Source organism: Peromyscus leucopus, chromosome 12 (genome assembly GCF_004664715.2).
Source record: "Peromyscus leucopus breed LL Stock chromosome 12, UCI_PerLeu_2.1, whole genome shotgun sequence".
Taxonomy (NCBI): domain Eukaryota; kingdom Metazoa; phylum Chordata; class Mammalia; order Rodentia; family Cricetidae; genus Peromyscus; species Peromyscus leucopus.
In genome coordinates, this window is record NC_051073.1 from 47625356 (window position 1) to 47641278 (window position 15923).

The 15923-nt window shown below is 36.3% G+C and overlaps 1 protein-coding gene across 1 annotated transcript in view; it reads right to left on the reverse strand.

Annotated features, from left to right (window-relative positions):
- The window catches only part of Cip2a (cellular inhibitor of PP2A), a 30233-nt gene that overhangs the window by 13986 nt on the left and 324 nt on the right, over positions 1-15923 (reverse strand). Inside the window, exons 2-13 of the mRNA XM_028867463.2 lie at positions 14015-14162; positions 12279-12391; positions 10471-10565; positions 9657-9753; positions 9130-9252; positions 8867-9012; positions 6871-6946; positions 6381-6599; positions 5046-5205; positions 3578-3719; positions 2215-2314; positions 515-633 (exon numbers count right to left, since the gene is read on the reverse strand). Coding sequence (XP_028723296.1) covers positions 515-633; positions 2215-2314; positions 3578-3719; positions 5046-5205; positions 6381-6599; positions 6871-6946; positions 8867-9012; positions 9130-9252; positions 9657-9753; positions 10471-10565; positions 12279-12391; positions 14015-14162 — 1538 coding nt within the window. The remainder of the gene's footprint in view (positions 1-514; positions 634-2214; positions 2315-3577; positions 3720-5045; positions 5206-6380; positions 6600-6870; positions 6947-8866; positions 9013-9129; positions 9253-9656; positions 9754-10470; positions 10566-12278; positions 12392-14014; positions 14163-15923) is intronic.

Here is a 15923-nt window from a genome sequence, read left to right on the forward strand (position 1 = left end):
TAGTCTGAGTTCATGTAGTTCTTAGGACTCCTTAGCAAATGAACCAGAAAGGAAAAGTTCTTTCTACAAAAGGAACTAAAGCAATTGGTTCAAACTTCAGTGTCTAGAATCCATGATCAGAAGAAGTGATTAAGAGACAAAAGAGCATGATAAAAAAAACCTGCATCTACGTTTTCTTTGTCCTTTTCCATTACAGGAATCAGAATTTTAATTATTTAAAAGATTACTGGTAGAGCCGGGCGGTGGTGGCGCACGCCTTTAATCCCAGCACTCGGAGCAAGCAGTGGATCTCTGTAGTTCGAGGCCACCTGCTACCAAGTGAGTTCAGAAAGCGCAAGCTAACAGAGAACTGTTCGAAAAAACCAAAAAAAAAAAAAAAAAAAAAGATTTACTGGTAATTAAAATAAAATCTGCAGTTCACCAATTTATTAATAAATATGCATGGAGGATTATGAAGAAACACAGAATGACATTTTAACCGTATTAAGAGATACTGCAAATGAACACAACTCACACTAAGGCAGGGAAATCTGGCAGTGGAGCAGCTTCCAGCAATATTCCCAATCCAGATTGTACTTGTTCTCTATTATCTGATGTTAAAGCAAAAGCCAAAGGAGTAATCAAACGTGGATCCTAGACAAATCAGAAACCAGCAATTAAGAGGCAGCAAGTAAGACTCACATACTGCTGAGTCTTTAGTCAAAGGTAAGCAACGGACAGGGACACTCTTCTTTGATGAATCTTTTTCTGTCTATAAAACTCACTTCCTCCAGCTCAGCTAAGAACACTCATGAATTTTACAAAACTAGATGTCCCCTAATCTTGAAGACCAAATGAGAACTGACAGTGTAGCCCTGTAAAGGAGTACTTACACACCATGTCTCAAGTCCTGGGTTAGTGGTAGAGGAATGGGGAGTAGGAAGTAAAATACAATTAAATCTTTAAACTAAGTCTATTGTAATTTTGCTTTCTGATAACATCTAGATACTAATAACATTCAGCTACTATCACTGAAACTTGTAAGCTAGTGCTATTTTCAGCACACCCGCACAAATCTGATCAGTCCCTTTCAGATGTTTTCTATCTCCTTACTATTTCATGTCACCAACTCTGATCAAAATTAAAAGCTCACCATGGGAAGATGGCCCAGTTAGTAAATTTGAGTTTAATACAGAGAAGCCACAACAAAGTGCTGAGTATGTGTTTATAAACCCCCTGTTGGGGAGGCAGAGGAACAGATTCCTGCAGCTCATTAGCCATCAGCCTACTTTACTTAGTGAGGTCCAGAACAGTGAAGAGACCCCATATCAAAAAAAAAAAAAAAAAAAAAAAAAAAAAAAAAAAAAGTGAACAAAGTCATCCTTAGGCCGTCATACATGTGTTTCTCATAGGTGTATAAACACACACACACACACACACACACACACACACACCACACACACACACGCATGTGCATGCACACATGGAGTCTTTCCCAATGTCAACAAAAATCAAGAAATCTACAAGTACAATGAAAGGAAATGCTGGGAAATTATTTCCTTAGAACCTGGAGGAAGTTAGATTTAGTTTCTAAGATATATAATGATAATATTCTAATTAAAAAAGACAACTATCAAGTTTTTTCTCATGGCCAATTCTAAGAAAAATAACCTCTAAGGATGTAGAATATTAAAGCAGAAATACTTAAGATAGGCATGGTGCAGGGGTTGTAATCCTAGCACTTAGGAGGTCAAGGCAGGAGAAAGGTGAGTTCAAAGTCAAGTTGGCCTACATGGTGATATGCTGTCTCAACAAACAAACAAGAAATCAAGAAAGAAACAAAAGAGCATTATTACAAACCAAGGTAGAGGAGCTAGAAATGCTGCTCAGACAAAGGAGCTGAGTTCAAGCTTCAGTACCTACACAGAATGCACGCATGGTGACACATCTGTAGCCTTATACCTAGGAGTGGAAAGTGGACAGGTGAATCTCTAGAGCTCACTAATCAGCCAGCCTAGCTGAATTGGTGAGCTCCAAGACAGTGAGACTCTAACTCAAAGATAAAAAAGATAACAAGCAATTGAAGAAAACACACGACACTGACCTTCCACATGCATGCCCACACATGTATCTATACATATACGTACCACAAGACTACGTAAATATACATCATATATATACACATGCATACAAAGAATCATATGATAATTAGATGTGTGAAAAGTTTGAAGTTACCTGAAGGATTTTGTAGAAGCTTACTTCCATACCAGGAACCAAATGTTTTAGTTTGTTCATCAAATTAAGAGTCTTCAAAATTACATCAGCAGCAAGTTTGCTTTAAAAATAAGTCACATTTAAATTAGATAACTAAAAAATTAGCATATTTTTGTCTATACTTCTAAAGTAAATGAAAAATCTAACAAATTTGTTTTTAAAACAGGAAGATTACAGTATTACTTCTAAGAGTTAAAATATTTTAAAAATTAGTATTTTTAGTACTAAAAATCCAGAAAGAACTAGTACTGAATATAAGTTTCAGACTGTTATCTACTCTTAAATACCAATATGGTTCAAATTTCTGCTGAATTAAGTACAAGCATTTAGAACATGGCTCATTTCATTCTTAGCAACTGTTTCTAAAATCAACTTTGTCTAAAATTAAAAACAAAAAGAAAAGAAAACCTATTACATAGAGAATGAATTATACAAGACCATGCACTCACTTTACTTTGCATATGAAAGGGAGTGAAATGTTTAAAGGAGGACTAGTGAGATGGTCCAGTGGGTAAGGGTCTTCCCACCAAGCCTGGTGACCCAAGCTCAATCCACAGGACCTACATAGTGGAAGGAGAAAGCCCAACTCCCACAGGTTGTCCTGATATCCACCTATGCTGTGGCCAAGTGACCATATACACACACACACACACACACACACACACACACACACACACACACACACACACCCAAAAAAATTAAAAGTGAAAAGGTAATTCTTGTTCTTCAAGAATACAACTGCTGACAGTTATTTACAGAAATGGGAACAAATGATAGGGTTTGGCACTTATCAGGTTTCAATAAATATTCATTAGGAAAAGTTGCTCACAAGAGGGAGTGGGCATAAATAAACTGCTCATTACTCTGTGAGCATCCACCTTTAACCAAAGCTCTGATGTATGAAGGAGAAGAGAGAAGTTGTCTTTGTTATTAAGAAGCTTTCAGCAGGGATTGGCTTTCTGGTAATGAAACCATCCATTTTGTCATGCTTTTCTCTTTAAAAATGTAAGATTAAATGAAGCAAAAATTAAATTACCAAGGCAATGTCAAAAGGAAGTTTCAGAAGAGAAATGTTCAGAATCTGTAACTTCTCTTTCATATGCATGCAGAGAAAAAAAAAGTCCTAATGAAATATAAACTGCAGATGTCAAAACCTTTCAGAAGTATGCGATCCATAAATTGAATTTTTAATTCAAAATTTAACAATTTCCAGCTATCCTTTGAGTTAATGTAACATAGTTAGGAAGATCCTTGAATAGGATAACTATATTTTATAACTTTTACTGCCTTTAGCCAGTATGCATTTTGGACTTGAAATACTTACCACAATTCAGAATCTGCCACCTTTGTTCCAAATCCCAGGTCAATCTTGCCGTATGTAAACTGTTGTTCTATCAGTGTGGTACACTTTATAGTAGTCAATACTTTTACAATGTGCATTTTCAGAGTGTCATCTCCACACAGAGGTTAAGTTTGGTTAAGGTACACAGAAATCTAAATACTTTGTATACAGTGTGTAGCTATATATAACTTGTAACATTTAGAATAATTTCAAACAACTTAGACATTACTGCAATCCAGTGTAATTATTTTAATTGCACTAAGACATGTTAGAAAAGCAGAACTTAAAAAGTATTAAGTAAATAGTAAGAGATAGACTCACAGAAGTATTTGACGCATGGTAAAACCAGAAAAAGGATATTTCTTCACTGGATATTTATTTATTTAATTAGTTAGCAGTGATGAAAATGTTTCAATAAACACTGGATGAATTATGGGGGAGTTATATTCTCATACTTAATAAATTACTATGCGTATCAGAAAAAAGGGCCAAGTTATGAAACACCTTTAAGGTTAAACAGAGCAATTGCATGCCTCTACAGCAGTGATTTTTGACCTTGGCTACATGTAAGAAACACAGGAGTAGATAAAACAATCACAAACACAGAAAATGGGGGCTAAAATCAAGAAAACTATATCAGTATTTGCTTATGGACCAATACAGCAACCAAAGACTCATAGGAGCAGCAACAGGCATTAAAATTGCAGGAGAGTTATGAGGAGCCAACTCAGCATACACCTTCAAAGCTCAAACTGTAATTTAAAAATGGCCATGTCTTAAGGACATGGGTTCTTATCAGGTTGGGAATGTAGCTCAATAGTAGAAGGGCTGACCTACTACTGAGGTGCTTGGTTTGATCCTCTGTAGTGGACCCATGCATACATATACTCAAAGATGTATCTAGAAGAAAATAATGAGTTCTTAAAGTACTTAAACATAAATTAAATACAGAAAAAGCAAACTGGAAAAAATTTTTCAGGTGTCCTTGAAACTTTAATTTTCAGTTCAATATCCTTTCTCTGGCTATGTAAGTGCATATTCCTACATGCTTGTGTGCAGGTGTGCATACACATGTGTGCATACGCATATGGAGGCCAAAGCACAACCTAGGGTGTCATTCTCAGAACCACAGTCTGTCTACTTTGAGCAGGGTTTCTCATGGACAGTAGGTCACCCATTAGGTAGATGGCTGGCCAGCAAACCCTAGGCTTGTTTCTGCTTATCCAGGCCTATGATTACAAGCCCACACAATCACACTTGCCTGACATTTTCATATGGTTGCTGGGGACTGAAATCAAGTCTGCATGCTCTCAAGGGAATCATTTTACTGGCTAAGCTATCTCCCCAGTCCCTTGGTACAATATTTCTGATACTACATGAGAAATTATATTACAAATAGAGACAAAATTGGAGGTTTTATACTTTTCATTTACATTATGGTAAAGGATATTTAATAAAATTTCAATGGCTTTGACCATCCTTTCACATTTTTTTCTTATTAGGGCCTCATCAAGATTTTGTTCAGTGAACTGAAGCTGATCAAGGATTGTAGGCAGCAGAAGGGTCACAAAACGGTCAGTTGAGGAACAGTTACCAGTATCAATGACATCCTAGAAAATTTACCATCAAGAATAATTGAAAATAAAGATGGAACACATAACATAAAACAGTCTTTACTAAACTATAACATATTCTTTAAATTTTTAACATTTATTTCAATATTCCATTTATTCAAGTCTTCTATTTTAAAACAACAATTTACAATTTTAGCCAGTTTTCAGACTTAGTCTGGCTTCATTCCACAAATGAAGACATAACATTATAAAAAATGCATTTTAAGGATTCCATGATTTAAATAATATTCTAAGTATGTTTAATATTTAATGACAATACCTGAATTTGCTAAATGTAATTAAATAATAAGAGACCAACTTTAATAGTGTAAAACCACAAATAATTTCAATTGTTTTATACATGCTAAAATCAGTCAGGACCAAGAAAAAAAATGCAGTTTATACATAAATTTTAATGAATAGACTTGATCACTCATATACATATTTGTGCATAGGATCCAATTATGAGATTAAAAAATAATTTTGCAGACTGGACAGGCTGAATGAGTATTAAAGCAGGTGAACAGCAGATAATGCTAAATTGCCTAGTAGCATAATCTACAGATCAAGATTATTTGTCTTCATTCTACTAAGTGCATTGTATCTGCATGCTGCCTTATTTCACTAATTAGGACCAATATTTTACAGAATTAATAAAAGGCAGCAGACGAAATGTGACATAGAGAAAACAACCAAAGCACACAATAAGAAACCATATAAATACTGTGTAATAAATTACATAGTTTAAGAAACTGTATGTAGGACTTGTCCTGGAGGAGGTGGGAATGGAGGGTGGGCTGGGGGTAAGGGGAGGGCGTGGGAGGGGGGAGAATAGGGGAACCCATGACGGATATGTAGAACTGAATGATATTGTAAAATAAAAAATATATATCACACACACACACACACACACAAAAAAGAAACTGTATGTATGTATGTATGTATGTATGTAAGAAACTACATACAAAGCATTCAGTATAAACAAAGGAAATAATAACACATGTAACTTTGCAGGAAAAACCCTCAGTAGTTGTATTATAGACAGTCTGGTTTGTAACTGTCAATTTTATCCCATGTGTGAACAATTGGAACTTACACAAATGTGTTATAAAACAAACTGTTAAGTGAGCATCATGAAAGTAGAAAAGTCCATTTGTCAATTATTTCATTACCTCAAAGATTTCCTTGAACAACTCCAGTGCTAAAACAGAACAGTTTTCAGATCCATCCAAAGGTTGGCTTAACCAACGAAGTAAAGCCACAGTGGGTTCTAAGCTCTTAGGACGACTTCCCAGAATGTTGTTGCCAGATGAAGACTGTTCAAACATCATCTGACTGAGCACATGGCGCAGCTGAGCCACTGCACAGAATGCAAGAAGTAATTCTAAAACCTGTGCAATGTAAAGTCTTCATTAAATACCAACTTCATTGGGCTTTAACAGACAAAACATATGACAACACTAAAAATGCCCTACAATTTTAAAGAAAATATTCTAAAAGAAAAATTTAAAGTAGCTTCCACTTTGTAATGCTCTCATTCTGATTTCAATACTGGTTACATGAGTATGAGCAGATTCTAAATCTGCAGAGCAGTAAACTTAAGATTTTCCTGTACATTTTAGTCTTTAAAAGTCTCAAACAAAATGTCATGCTTTTACATACCTTTGAAGAAGAATCAGCGTCTTTCGCATTTAGAAGCCCTAGTACTTGATTAAGACATGAAGAGAAGTGTTCATACCTAGGTTTAAAGGTATATATGAAGTGACAAAGGGAGAAGAATTGTAGGCAAAGGAAAGGGGGTAGATTTGATCAACATATATTATATACATACATGAAATTCTCAAATAAAAAATATTCATACGGGCTGGAGAGATGGCTCAGAGGTTAAGAGCACCGAATGCTCTTCCAGAGGTCCTGAGCTCAATTCCCAGCACCCACATGGCGGCTCACAACCATTTGTAATGAGATCTGGCACCTTCCTCTGTATATAATAAATAAATAAATCTTAAGAAAAATTCATACACCAAATGTGCTTACAATGTTTACATAGATATTCCTTGATTTATGACATAGTTTTATAGCAATAAACTCATCTCAATTTAAACTACATGTGAAAAATGTATTTTCTACCACCCAATCTTTTGACTTATCAGAACATAGCAACACAGTACATTATGGTTGACTGGTTGTTTACCACCATGATTTGAGGTGCCGACTTTTAGCTGAAGCTTCCAGCCATTGTCTAGCACTGCAAGGGTCAAGAAATAAAGCTGCTACGTGGCCAGAGCTTAGATTTGGGTATCTACCTTGAACACTATCAAAGAAACATAATGGTTGAAAGACAAGTTAATGCTTGAACACATGTATAGGTAAAAAGAAGTGACAACTGAATAGGAAGCACTGAATGGAAAGGAAATCTCTTCTGCTGAAGATGACAGAATGAGGTTTACAGCACAGTGTAATAAAATCAGGACAAAACTAAGAAAGAATGTGTAGAAACAAGTATGTCTAGGCATGCAAATAAGGAGGAGCTCTAAGCAGATGGCATTCTTAGTTTGTTTTCCCTGTATCTGAAATAAAGATAAAGTGAGCTTGTGCATGAAAGGTAGCAAAATAAAGAAATGCATATTTGAATGAGACATTGTAGGAGTCAAGAGAAGTGACAGAATAAAGAAAAGGGGTCTGGCCCAGGTAAAACTGTGGGATTTTCTCGTATCTGGTTAGAAACCCAACATTGTTAGACACTGAAACAGATTCAGGATTGAGGTCATAACAAATGGTATGGTCATGAGACAAGACAAGCTGGACATGGTTCTTGGGGAACCACTCTGTACAGAAGGGTGAAGGAGAGAACGCAACTGAGAGACTAAAAGGAGTATTAAGTCATCTCACACTGATGCTACAGATGGTCATCTTTCTGTCTCCTGAGAGAATATCCAAAAGATAATTTCAATTTACTATAAAGCTTTTAAGTAGGCATTACGTCACAACCAGAAGAGATACACATGGATATTCTGACACTCACAACAGATGAAAATAGGCCAGGTAAAGGGAAGGTACTCTGAAGGAAATGATGCCATTATCTATGACACTGACTTGATACCCATTTGCATCACATATGTTTAGGAAAAGATGAAATGCTGAAGTGAATGTGTCTTGTTTAGCAGAAGTTCAGCTACCCAAGATTAATTTTGCCCTAGTCCTTAGGTCTATTTTGTTCACAGAAAACCAGGAATTATTTAACACCCTGCTGCTGCAAGGACTCCTTTGTTTCTCACTGCTTGGACAATGTAGGTGCTCAATAAATGTTTTCTTATTTGGAGATGAGTCACTAATTATTTGAACCAATTTCTTAAGATCCCAACACAATTTAAGCATTGAGAAAATAAAATTAAGATGCTAAAGTAAAGGTCTGGAGAGATGACTCAGAGGTTAAGGGTGAGTATTACTCTTCCAAAGGAGCAGGGGGTCAGTTCTCAGCACCCATATTGGGTAGCTCACAACCACCAGTTCCAGTAATCCAAGGTCCTCTTCTGGTTTTCACAGGCACCAGGCACAAATGTGGTGCACATAAACACATGCTGGCACCACACTCATATACACAAAATTGAAAATTAAAAAAAAAAAAAAAAAGATGTCTTATTGATAAATAACATACCTGGTAAGATAATCAGCAATTTTAGGATTTTTAAGGAGATCCATGAGTAGGTCGACCGAGTACTTTCGTGTTAGGGTACCGTCACCATTTATGAGAATGTTAAATATTAGTTGGAAAGTCTGATGAATGTTTCGAGCATGAAATAGCTTTGAAAAATTGGGAAAAGTTTATTATACATAAGAAACTATAAGTTGACATCTTAACGTTTTAAAAATGTTAAACACCAGGGACTCAATATTAATTTCAAAATAGAAAAAAATTACCTTTTCTCCCACTTCTTCATTTAGCGTTAAACTGGATAATATTGAAAGTGCAAACACAACCACAGTCAAACTGCTGTGTGCTAGGAAGCTTATGAGAGTTCGATAAAAGGATTTCACATTACTCTGTAGGAGAAAAGAAAATGAACTGGACGGGGAAAAAAGCCCTATGTTTTGATTAAAACAAAATACAACTGTACACAGTGGACAAACTTATTAATTATTATGAACTTTTCAACACATGGTTATTATCTTTAAAAGGGAAATTATTATTACTTTTTAAAGGGACATTTTACAACACAGATAAGTAGAAATTAAAAGACTATTTGATATACACAGAATCTAGGAGAAAGTTTTCTTTTTTAGTAAAGGTACACAAATGGCATGTGTAAGGCCCTAGGTTCCACACTCAGCACCAGAAATAAAAAAAAAAAAGAGAAAAACTTGGAAGAACTTTGGAACAACCTTACACACACACACACACACACACACACACACACACACACACACACCTCAAACCCTCAACTTACCAGAGTTTTTATTTGTGTTTGAACAGAAAGATTGTGCCGACAAAGATTTGCCAATAGTCCTAGACAAGGCATTGTTAACTCATCTTCAGAAGACTGACTGTTGTAAAGACAGAAAGCATGGTGTTCACTCTAATTAGTCAAAATCAAAGAGTAGTAAATATGCTTAAGTTCTTTCTTACATGTAAAAATAACACTATCAAATTCTGAGTAATACTGACTATTTCGTTTACATTTGAAACCAAATTATCCTATTCAACTGTGCTACAGAAATACAGAAATAACTGTCAGAATAATCATGAAATTTTATGAAGTTCACCTATAAAGAGCATACAATGTTTACCTTGATTAATTTTTTTTCTTGTTAAATCAATCTGTTAAATCTTACATGTGAATATTAAACCTCTTTTATGATACTCAGCCCTTAAACTCACCCAAATGGAGGAAACAGTGATCTGAGTTTACAAAGCTATGGGGCTGGGGTTGGTAAGAGGAGTCTGGTGCAAGGGCACTTACTGCTCTTTTAGAGGACTGGGGCTCAGCTCCCAGCACCCACACAGAACAGCACACAACTCCCTGCACTTCAGCTCTAGAGGATCTGAAGCCCACATTTGTCCTCCACAGGCACCTGCACATACATGGTGTACCACAAACATGTACTCAGGTGCAACACATACACATAAAAATAAATGAATAAATCATTTTTTTGTTTTTTTAAAGCTAGAAAACATTATCTAAGGAGAAATGATCTATATCTAGTTTTAGTTTAAAAATAAACCAATAAATTATCCAATTAAATGTTTTGCTGCATACTTACATATGACCAATCAGGAATGTAATTAAGTCGTCTATATGAGCACCAGAATGGAAAAATTTGACATTATATGTTAACCTCTGCAGGAGTTGAATGCACTGAGAATAAGAAAATAATTGTGAGTATACACATGAAAACATATTGCCTACTCATTAAAATGGACTATTCTAAGTATTTTGGGTGCATCATTTTAGGAACCAAACACTAGAGCAAGAGCCATGCCATTTCTTAACTTTAATTTTATTTTAAAATATATATACTAAGTAATGGGACTACTAGGAACCTTGGGAGTCATGTCTTAATTTATCCAATTCTACATATTTTATCTCATGGCTTGTCACTGTTATGGTTTGAGTGGCACCTAATTGTGTCCACTCAGGGTGGGTTCTGTGATTAAGCTTTAGTTTCTCAGGATGGTGTACTGGGAGGTGGCAGAGACTCAAGAAGTCAGGGCTTGAATGGAGGTTCTTAGGTCACTGGAGGTATGATGTACTTCCTATGTGATCCTGTTGATAGTTCTCAAGAGAGAAAAGTTATAAAAGGAAGAAGCTTGGTTCCAGTATCTCTCTTGTCTTATCTGAGATAAGATCATGTTCCTTACTTTCCTATTTGCCATGATTATAGCCAGAAGACCCTTTGCCAGATCTAAGTTCTTATAGATAGCATGTCCTTGTACCATCAAACCTAACAGATAAATACACCTTTTTCCTTATTAAATGAACTACTCCCAAGTATTCAGCTGTAGTAACCAAATCTGCCCAGTCATCTGCCTTGTTCACTTACTTACATTAAACTTGAGTGTGGGTTGAATTAATTCGAGGATATCTTCTTCCCTCTACATGTGCATGTCAGTTTAATTGGTCATGTTTTTCTTTCTTGCAGCTGATTACATTTTAGATTCAATAAAATGATGGGTGCAAGAGTTTTCAAATTATGCTACACAAGTATAAATCATAGCTTTAAATTTTGTAAGATGTTTCTTTAACAGCCTGAGACTATATACCAATCCAAATTATAATTTTAAGTTTGCATTTCAAAATGTATACATCTGTGTCCTTAAGTTATAGTATTATAGGTTAAAGTGGTGATGATACAGATCTGGTTTTCACTGTTCCCTTCTTCAGAAATATTTACATAGTCTGCATGTGTCCAATTAGCTCCTAATAAGAACTAAGCCTGATGATGTCATGTCATCATACAAACTGTAACTTAGGAATAAAAGGTCTTACTGTTGTGGAATAGAATATTTGTTTAACTATGCAGAGATGTGTTGTCTGTGTTGCAGAATGGTTGTTTAACTATGTAAAGGTGCCTTGCTTTTGTTTATGCTGCATTTATTTAACTGTGTAAAGATGTGTTAACGCTTTACCTTGCCTGCCTAAGGGACCTGATTGGTCTAATAAAAAGCTGAATGGTCAATAGCTAAGTGGAGGAGGTATAGGCAGGGCTGGTGGGCAGAGAGAAAAAGGGAGTCAGTTGGCCAGCTAGCCAGCTAGCCAGGGGGCCAGCCCACCAGGCGACCAGCCAGTCAGCCTTGAAGGAAGCTGGAAAGCAGGATGGATAGTATGTAGATGAGGTAAATGAGCCTCAGGGAAGCACATAGATTAATAGAAACGGGTTAAATTTAAGTTAAAGAAAAAAAGGTAGCTAGAAACAAGCTTAAAGCTAAGGCTGATCATTTATAATTAGTAATGTCTCTGTATCAAGATTTGCAGGCTGGTGGTCCAAGAAAGCCTACTACATCTTACCAGTTCATATCTGAGAACAAAGAAGGGAAAACAGGTAGCAATATACTGTGAGGAGCTGTATACCTGTAAAAACACTGAATCATTGTGGCAAGTGCTGTTCCGACATACCACTCCTGCCAGCACACTATTCAGATTGTATATACTCTGAAGACAGTCTCTGGTTTCAGTATCTACAGCTGAAAGTTAAAATAAAATGGCATAAAATACATCACTTTTACATGCAGAAATCATTCCACAATAGCTAAATAATTTTATGTCATATAATGTTATTTTTAAAGAAGATAAAACATGAGATAGCTGTTTGGTTTTGAGTTTTTAAATGAGGATTTCACTCTGCAGCCCAGACTGGCCTGGAACACATGGCAGTTCCTCCTGTCTCAGCCTTAGGAATCCTGAGGTTACAAAATTAAGCCACCATAGCTGGCCAAGACAGACTTTTTTTTTTAATTAATGCTAACCAATTTCAAAGTACAAATAATTTTTCTCATAGAATTAATAACAAAGGAAAAAACCTTTTTTTACAAATGTGTAGAAACTTGGCTGTTAAAACAATATAACAACCGAGGTTGGTGGTATATGCCTGTAATCTATACTAAGGAGAGTAAGAAAAGAAAATTTTGAGTTCCAGATCAGCCTGGATTATACAGATGCAATCAGATTATCATTTTAACTTCTTTTATAAATCCAAAGACTTAAAATATAAAGCCTATTACTTAAAAATATATAATTTAAATCAGAAAGATACATATCAAACCATTAATTATGATTGTATCCCTAAAGGTAGAAACGATAAAGACAGCTGGGATAAGGAATAACACCTCAGGATATTTTACTCTTATTTGTGTTATCTAATATGACAGCTACTAGTCAATGTGTAATTATTTAAATTAAATTTAATCAGAATTAGATTCAGCTCCTCAGACTTCAAATGTTTAACAAGCTTATATGGCAAGAGGCGACTCTAAGGGATAATACAAACTCAGAATATTTCTAGCACTAATAATACTTTGATTGTTCTACTGAACAATGCAATGCCGCTCTCTGCTAATACTTCTCTATTACTAAGCATACCTGATTATAACCATATATAAAAATATCCAACACCTCTGTGCATATACAAATCAAGGTAAAAAATTACTAATAGATGAATATTTAAAAACGAAACATAAAGGGAAGGAATAGAAAAAGCAATTATAGTTTACATTTGGTTCTAAGTTCAATGTAGTCTACCACAGAAGGATGATTCTTTGGTAGTTATGTTTTCTTGATTGTTGTCTTTAACATTGGCATTATGTTTATGTGGCTTTTTGTTGAAATTCAATAGAATGTCATTTTCCCAAATACATCCTTTTCTATAGAACATGGAAGCCTTTAAGACATGATATTTATATATTCATATACATGTGTGTGCCTATATATATGTATATACTCAGGGACTTCTTTGAGAGGACCGTAAGACTAACGCTAAAAGATTCTACAATGAAGAAATCTTTTGAAAGTAAATCATTCTTGAAGAAATTCTATAATTCTATCTGTCCTTTAAAAATATAAAGTTCAAGGCTGGAGAGATGGCTCAGCAGTTAAGAGCACTGGCTGCTCATCCAGAGGTCCTGAGTTCAATTCCCAGTAACCACATGCTGGCTCACAGCCATCTATAGCAGGATCTGATGCCCTCTTCTGGCGTGCAGGTGTACATGCAGGTAAAGCACTTATATACATACATAAATAAATCAATCTTAAAAAAAATTAAGTTCATAGTCTTCCAAACTCAAAAAGAAAAAAAAGTATGAACACATTACCCAGTTGAGACAGCAAACTGATAATACTTAAGATCAGTGAAGCATTTATGTTTGGGTCTTCAAGAAGTTCTACGAGGCAACTCAAACATTCACTTGGCAATATCTGGTGTGATGTAAACAGTCGGGTCAGCTTTTGTCCAGAAACTACCTATAAAATAGGAAGCAAATGTGTTAAGTGCTGGCAATTTTCTATTTCTTCTCCATTTCAAATAAACCATTTTTCTGAAGTGCTAATTAACCCTTTCTCCCCCAATTTAGAAAATTCACACCTGCTGTTCTCTCTCCCCACATACAGGCTCTCTCCTCCAGCTGAATTATCTAGATTTCAGTTTAAGTTTACCTTTTCCAGAAATGTTTCCCTAAGCCACTTAGGTGACCTAAGTTTTACTTATTATACAGCCTTACAATATACTATTACTTCTTTCATATATTAGTGAACTTATGACTAACATTTATAATTATCTATACTATACTATACTGAACACAGACTAAAAATGAACTTTGGTAGTTTCAATGTAATTGGCCCCCAAAAACTCATAGGGAATGGCACTATTAAGAGGTGTGGCTTTGTTGGAGTAGGTATGGCCTTGTTGGAGGAAGTGTGGTACTGTGGGGGCGGGCCTTGAGGTCTCATATATGCTCAAGCCAGGCCTGTATCTCAGACCACTTGCTGTTGCCTGTGGGTCAAGTAAGAACTCTCAGGTTCTCCAGCACCAGGTCTGCCTGCATGCTGCCTTGTTTCCCACCATGATGATAATGGACTGAACCTCTAAACTGTAAGCAATCCACGCCAATTAAATGTTTTCCTTTGCTGAGTGGTGGTGGCGCATGCCTTTAATCCCAGTACTTAGGAGGCAGAGGCAGGCAGATCTCTGAGTTCGAGGCCAGCCTGGTCTACTAGTGAGTTCCAGGACAGGCTCTGAAGCTACACAAAGAAACCTTGCCTCTCATCTAAAGGATATGGTATATGCGTTTTAATAGAATGCATGTGCGCAAGTGTTGCTTATAATTGCTAGTAAGTAAAACGCTACAGTCTTTTTGTCTTTGAAAACTGTTTTCAGCAATATGAAATAAAGGTGGATGTGGACTAGATGGCTCAGCAGATAGGAGAATGTACTATTTTTTTTTTTCCAGAGGACCTGAGTTTGAGTCCCAGCACCGACATCAAGCAGCTCATAGCTGCCTGTAAGTCCAGTTGCAGGGACTTCTGCCTTCTGAAGGTCCTGTACTCACATGCACATGCATCACACATAATTAAATGAAAAAAAAAAAAAAAACCCAACAAAAAAGGGAACACAGGCCTTTCTTATAACCCGACAGCTCTACTGGTAGGTGTATAAGAAACAAATAGGTGATAAAATAAATCAAATAAAAACGTATGATTAGAATGCACTTATTTACAATTCCATCCAGACCTGGAAAAAATATCCAAATGTCTAATCACAGGTAAATGTACATAACCCGTGGTACACTTATATAAACGTTATTACACATAACATAAAAGAACAAGTCCTGGTAGTACGTGCAACCTGAATATACATTGGGTGAATGAAACCAGTCAATGTTCAAAAAAGAAAACAAATTGCCCATAGAAGACAGGCACCTACAAGAAAGACCAATAAAAGACACACACGCGAGCCCAGTTGTGGGGAAGAAAAAGTGGCCCCAGCACCGCAGTCAGAAACAGAGCCCAAACCTGTGGATCTCCTCACACACACACTCCGGCCAGAAACAGCCTACACCTGGGGATCTTCGGGACCTGGGCAGTCCTCCTCCCGGTCCGGGGCAGGCTACCGTCCCCCTCTCGGCACCCACCCGAACACGCACACCCAGCCGCCGTCACCAGTGCAAGGACAGCGATGGGGCTGCAGGGCTGTCCTGGGCCAGGCCACCACTCGCCGGCCCCACC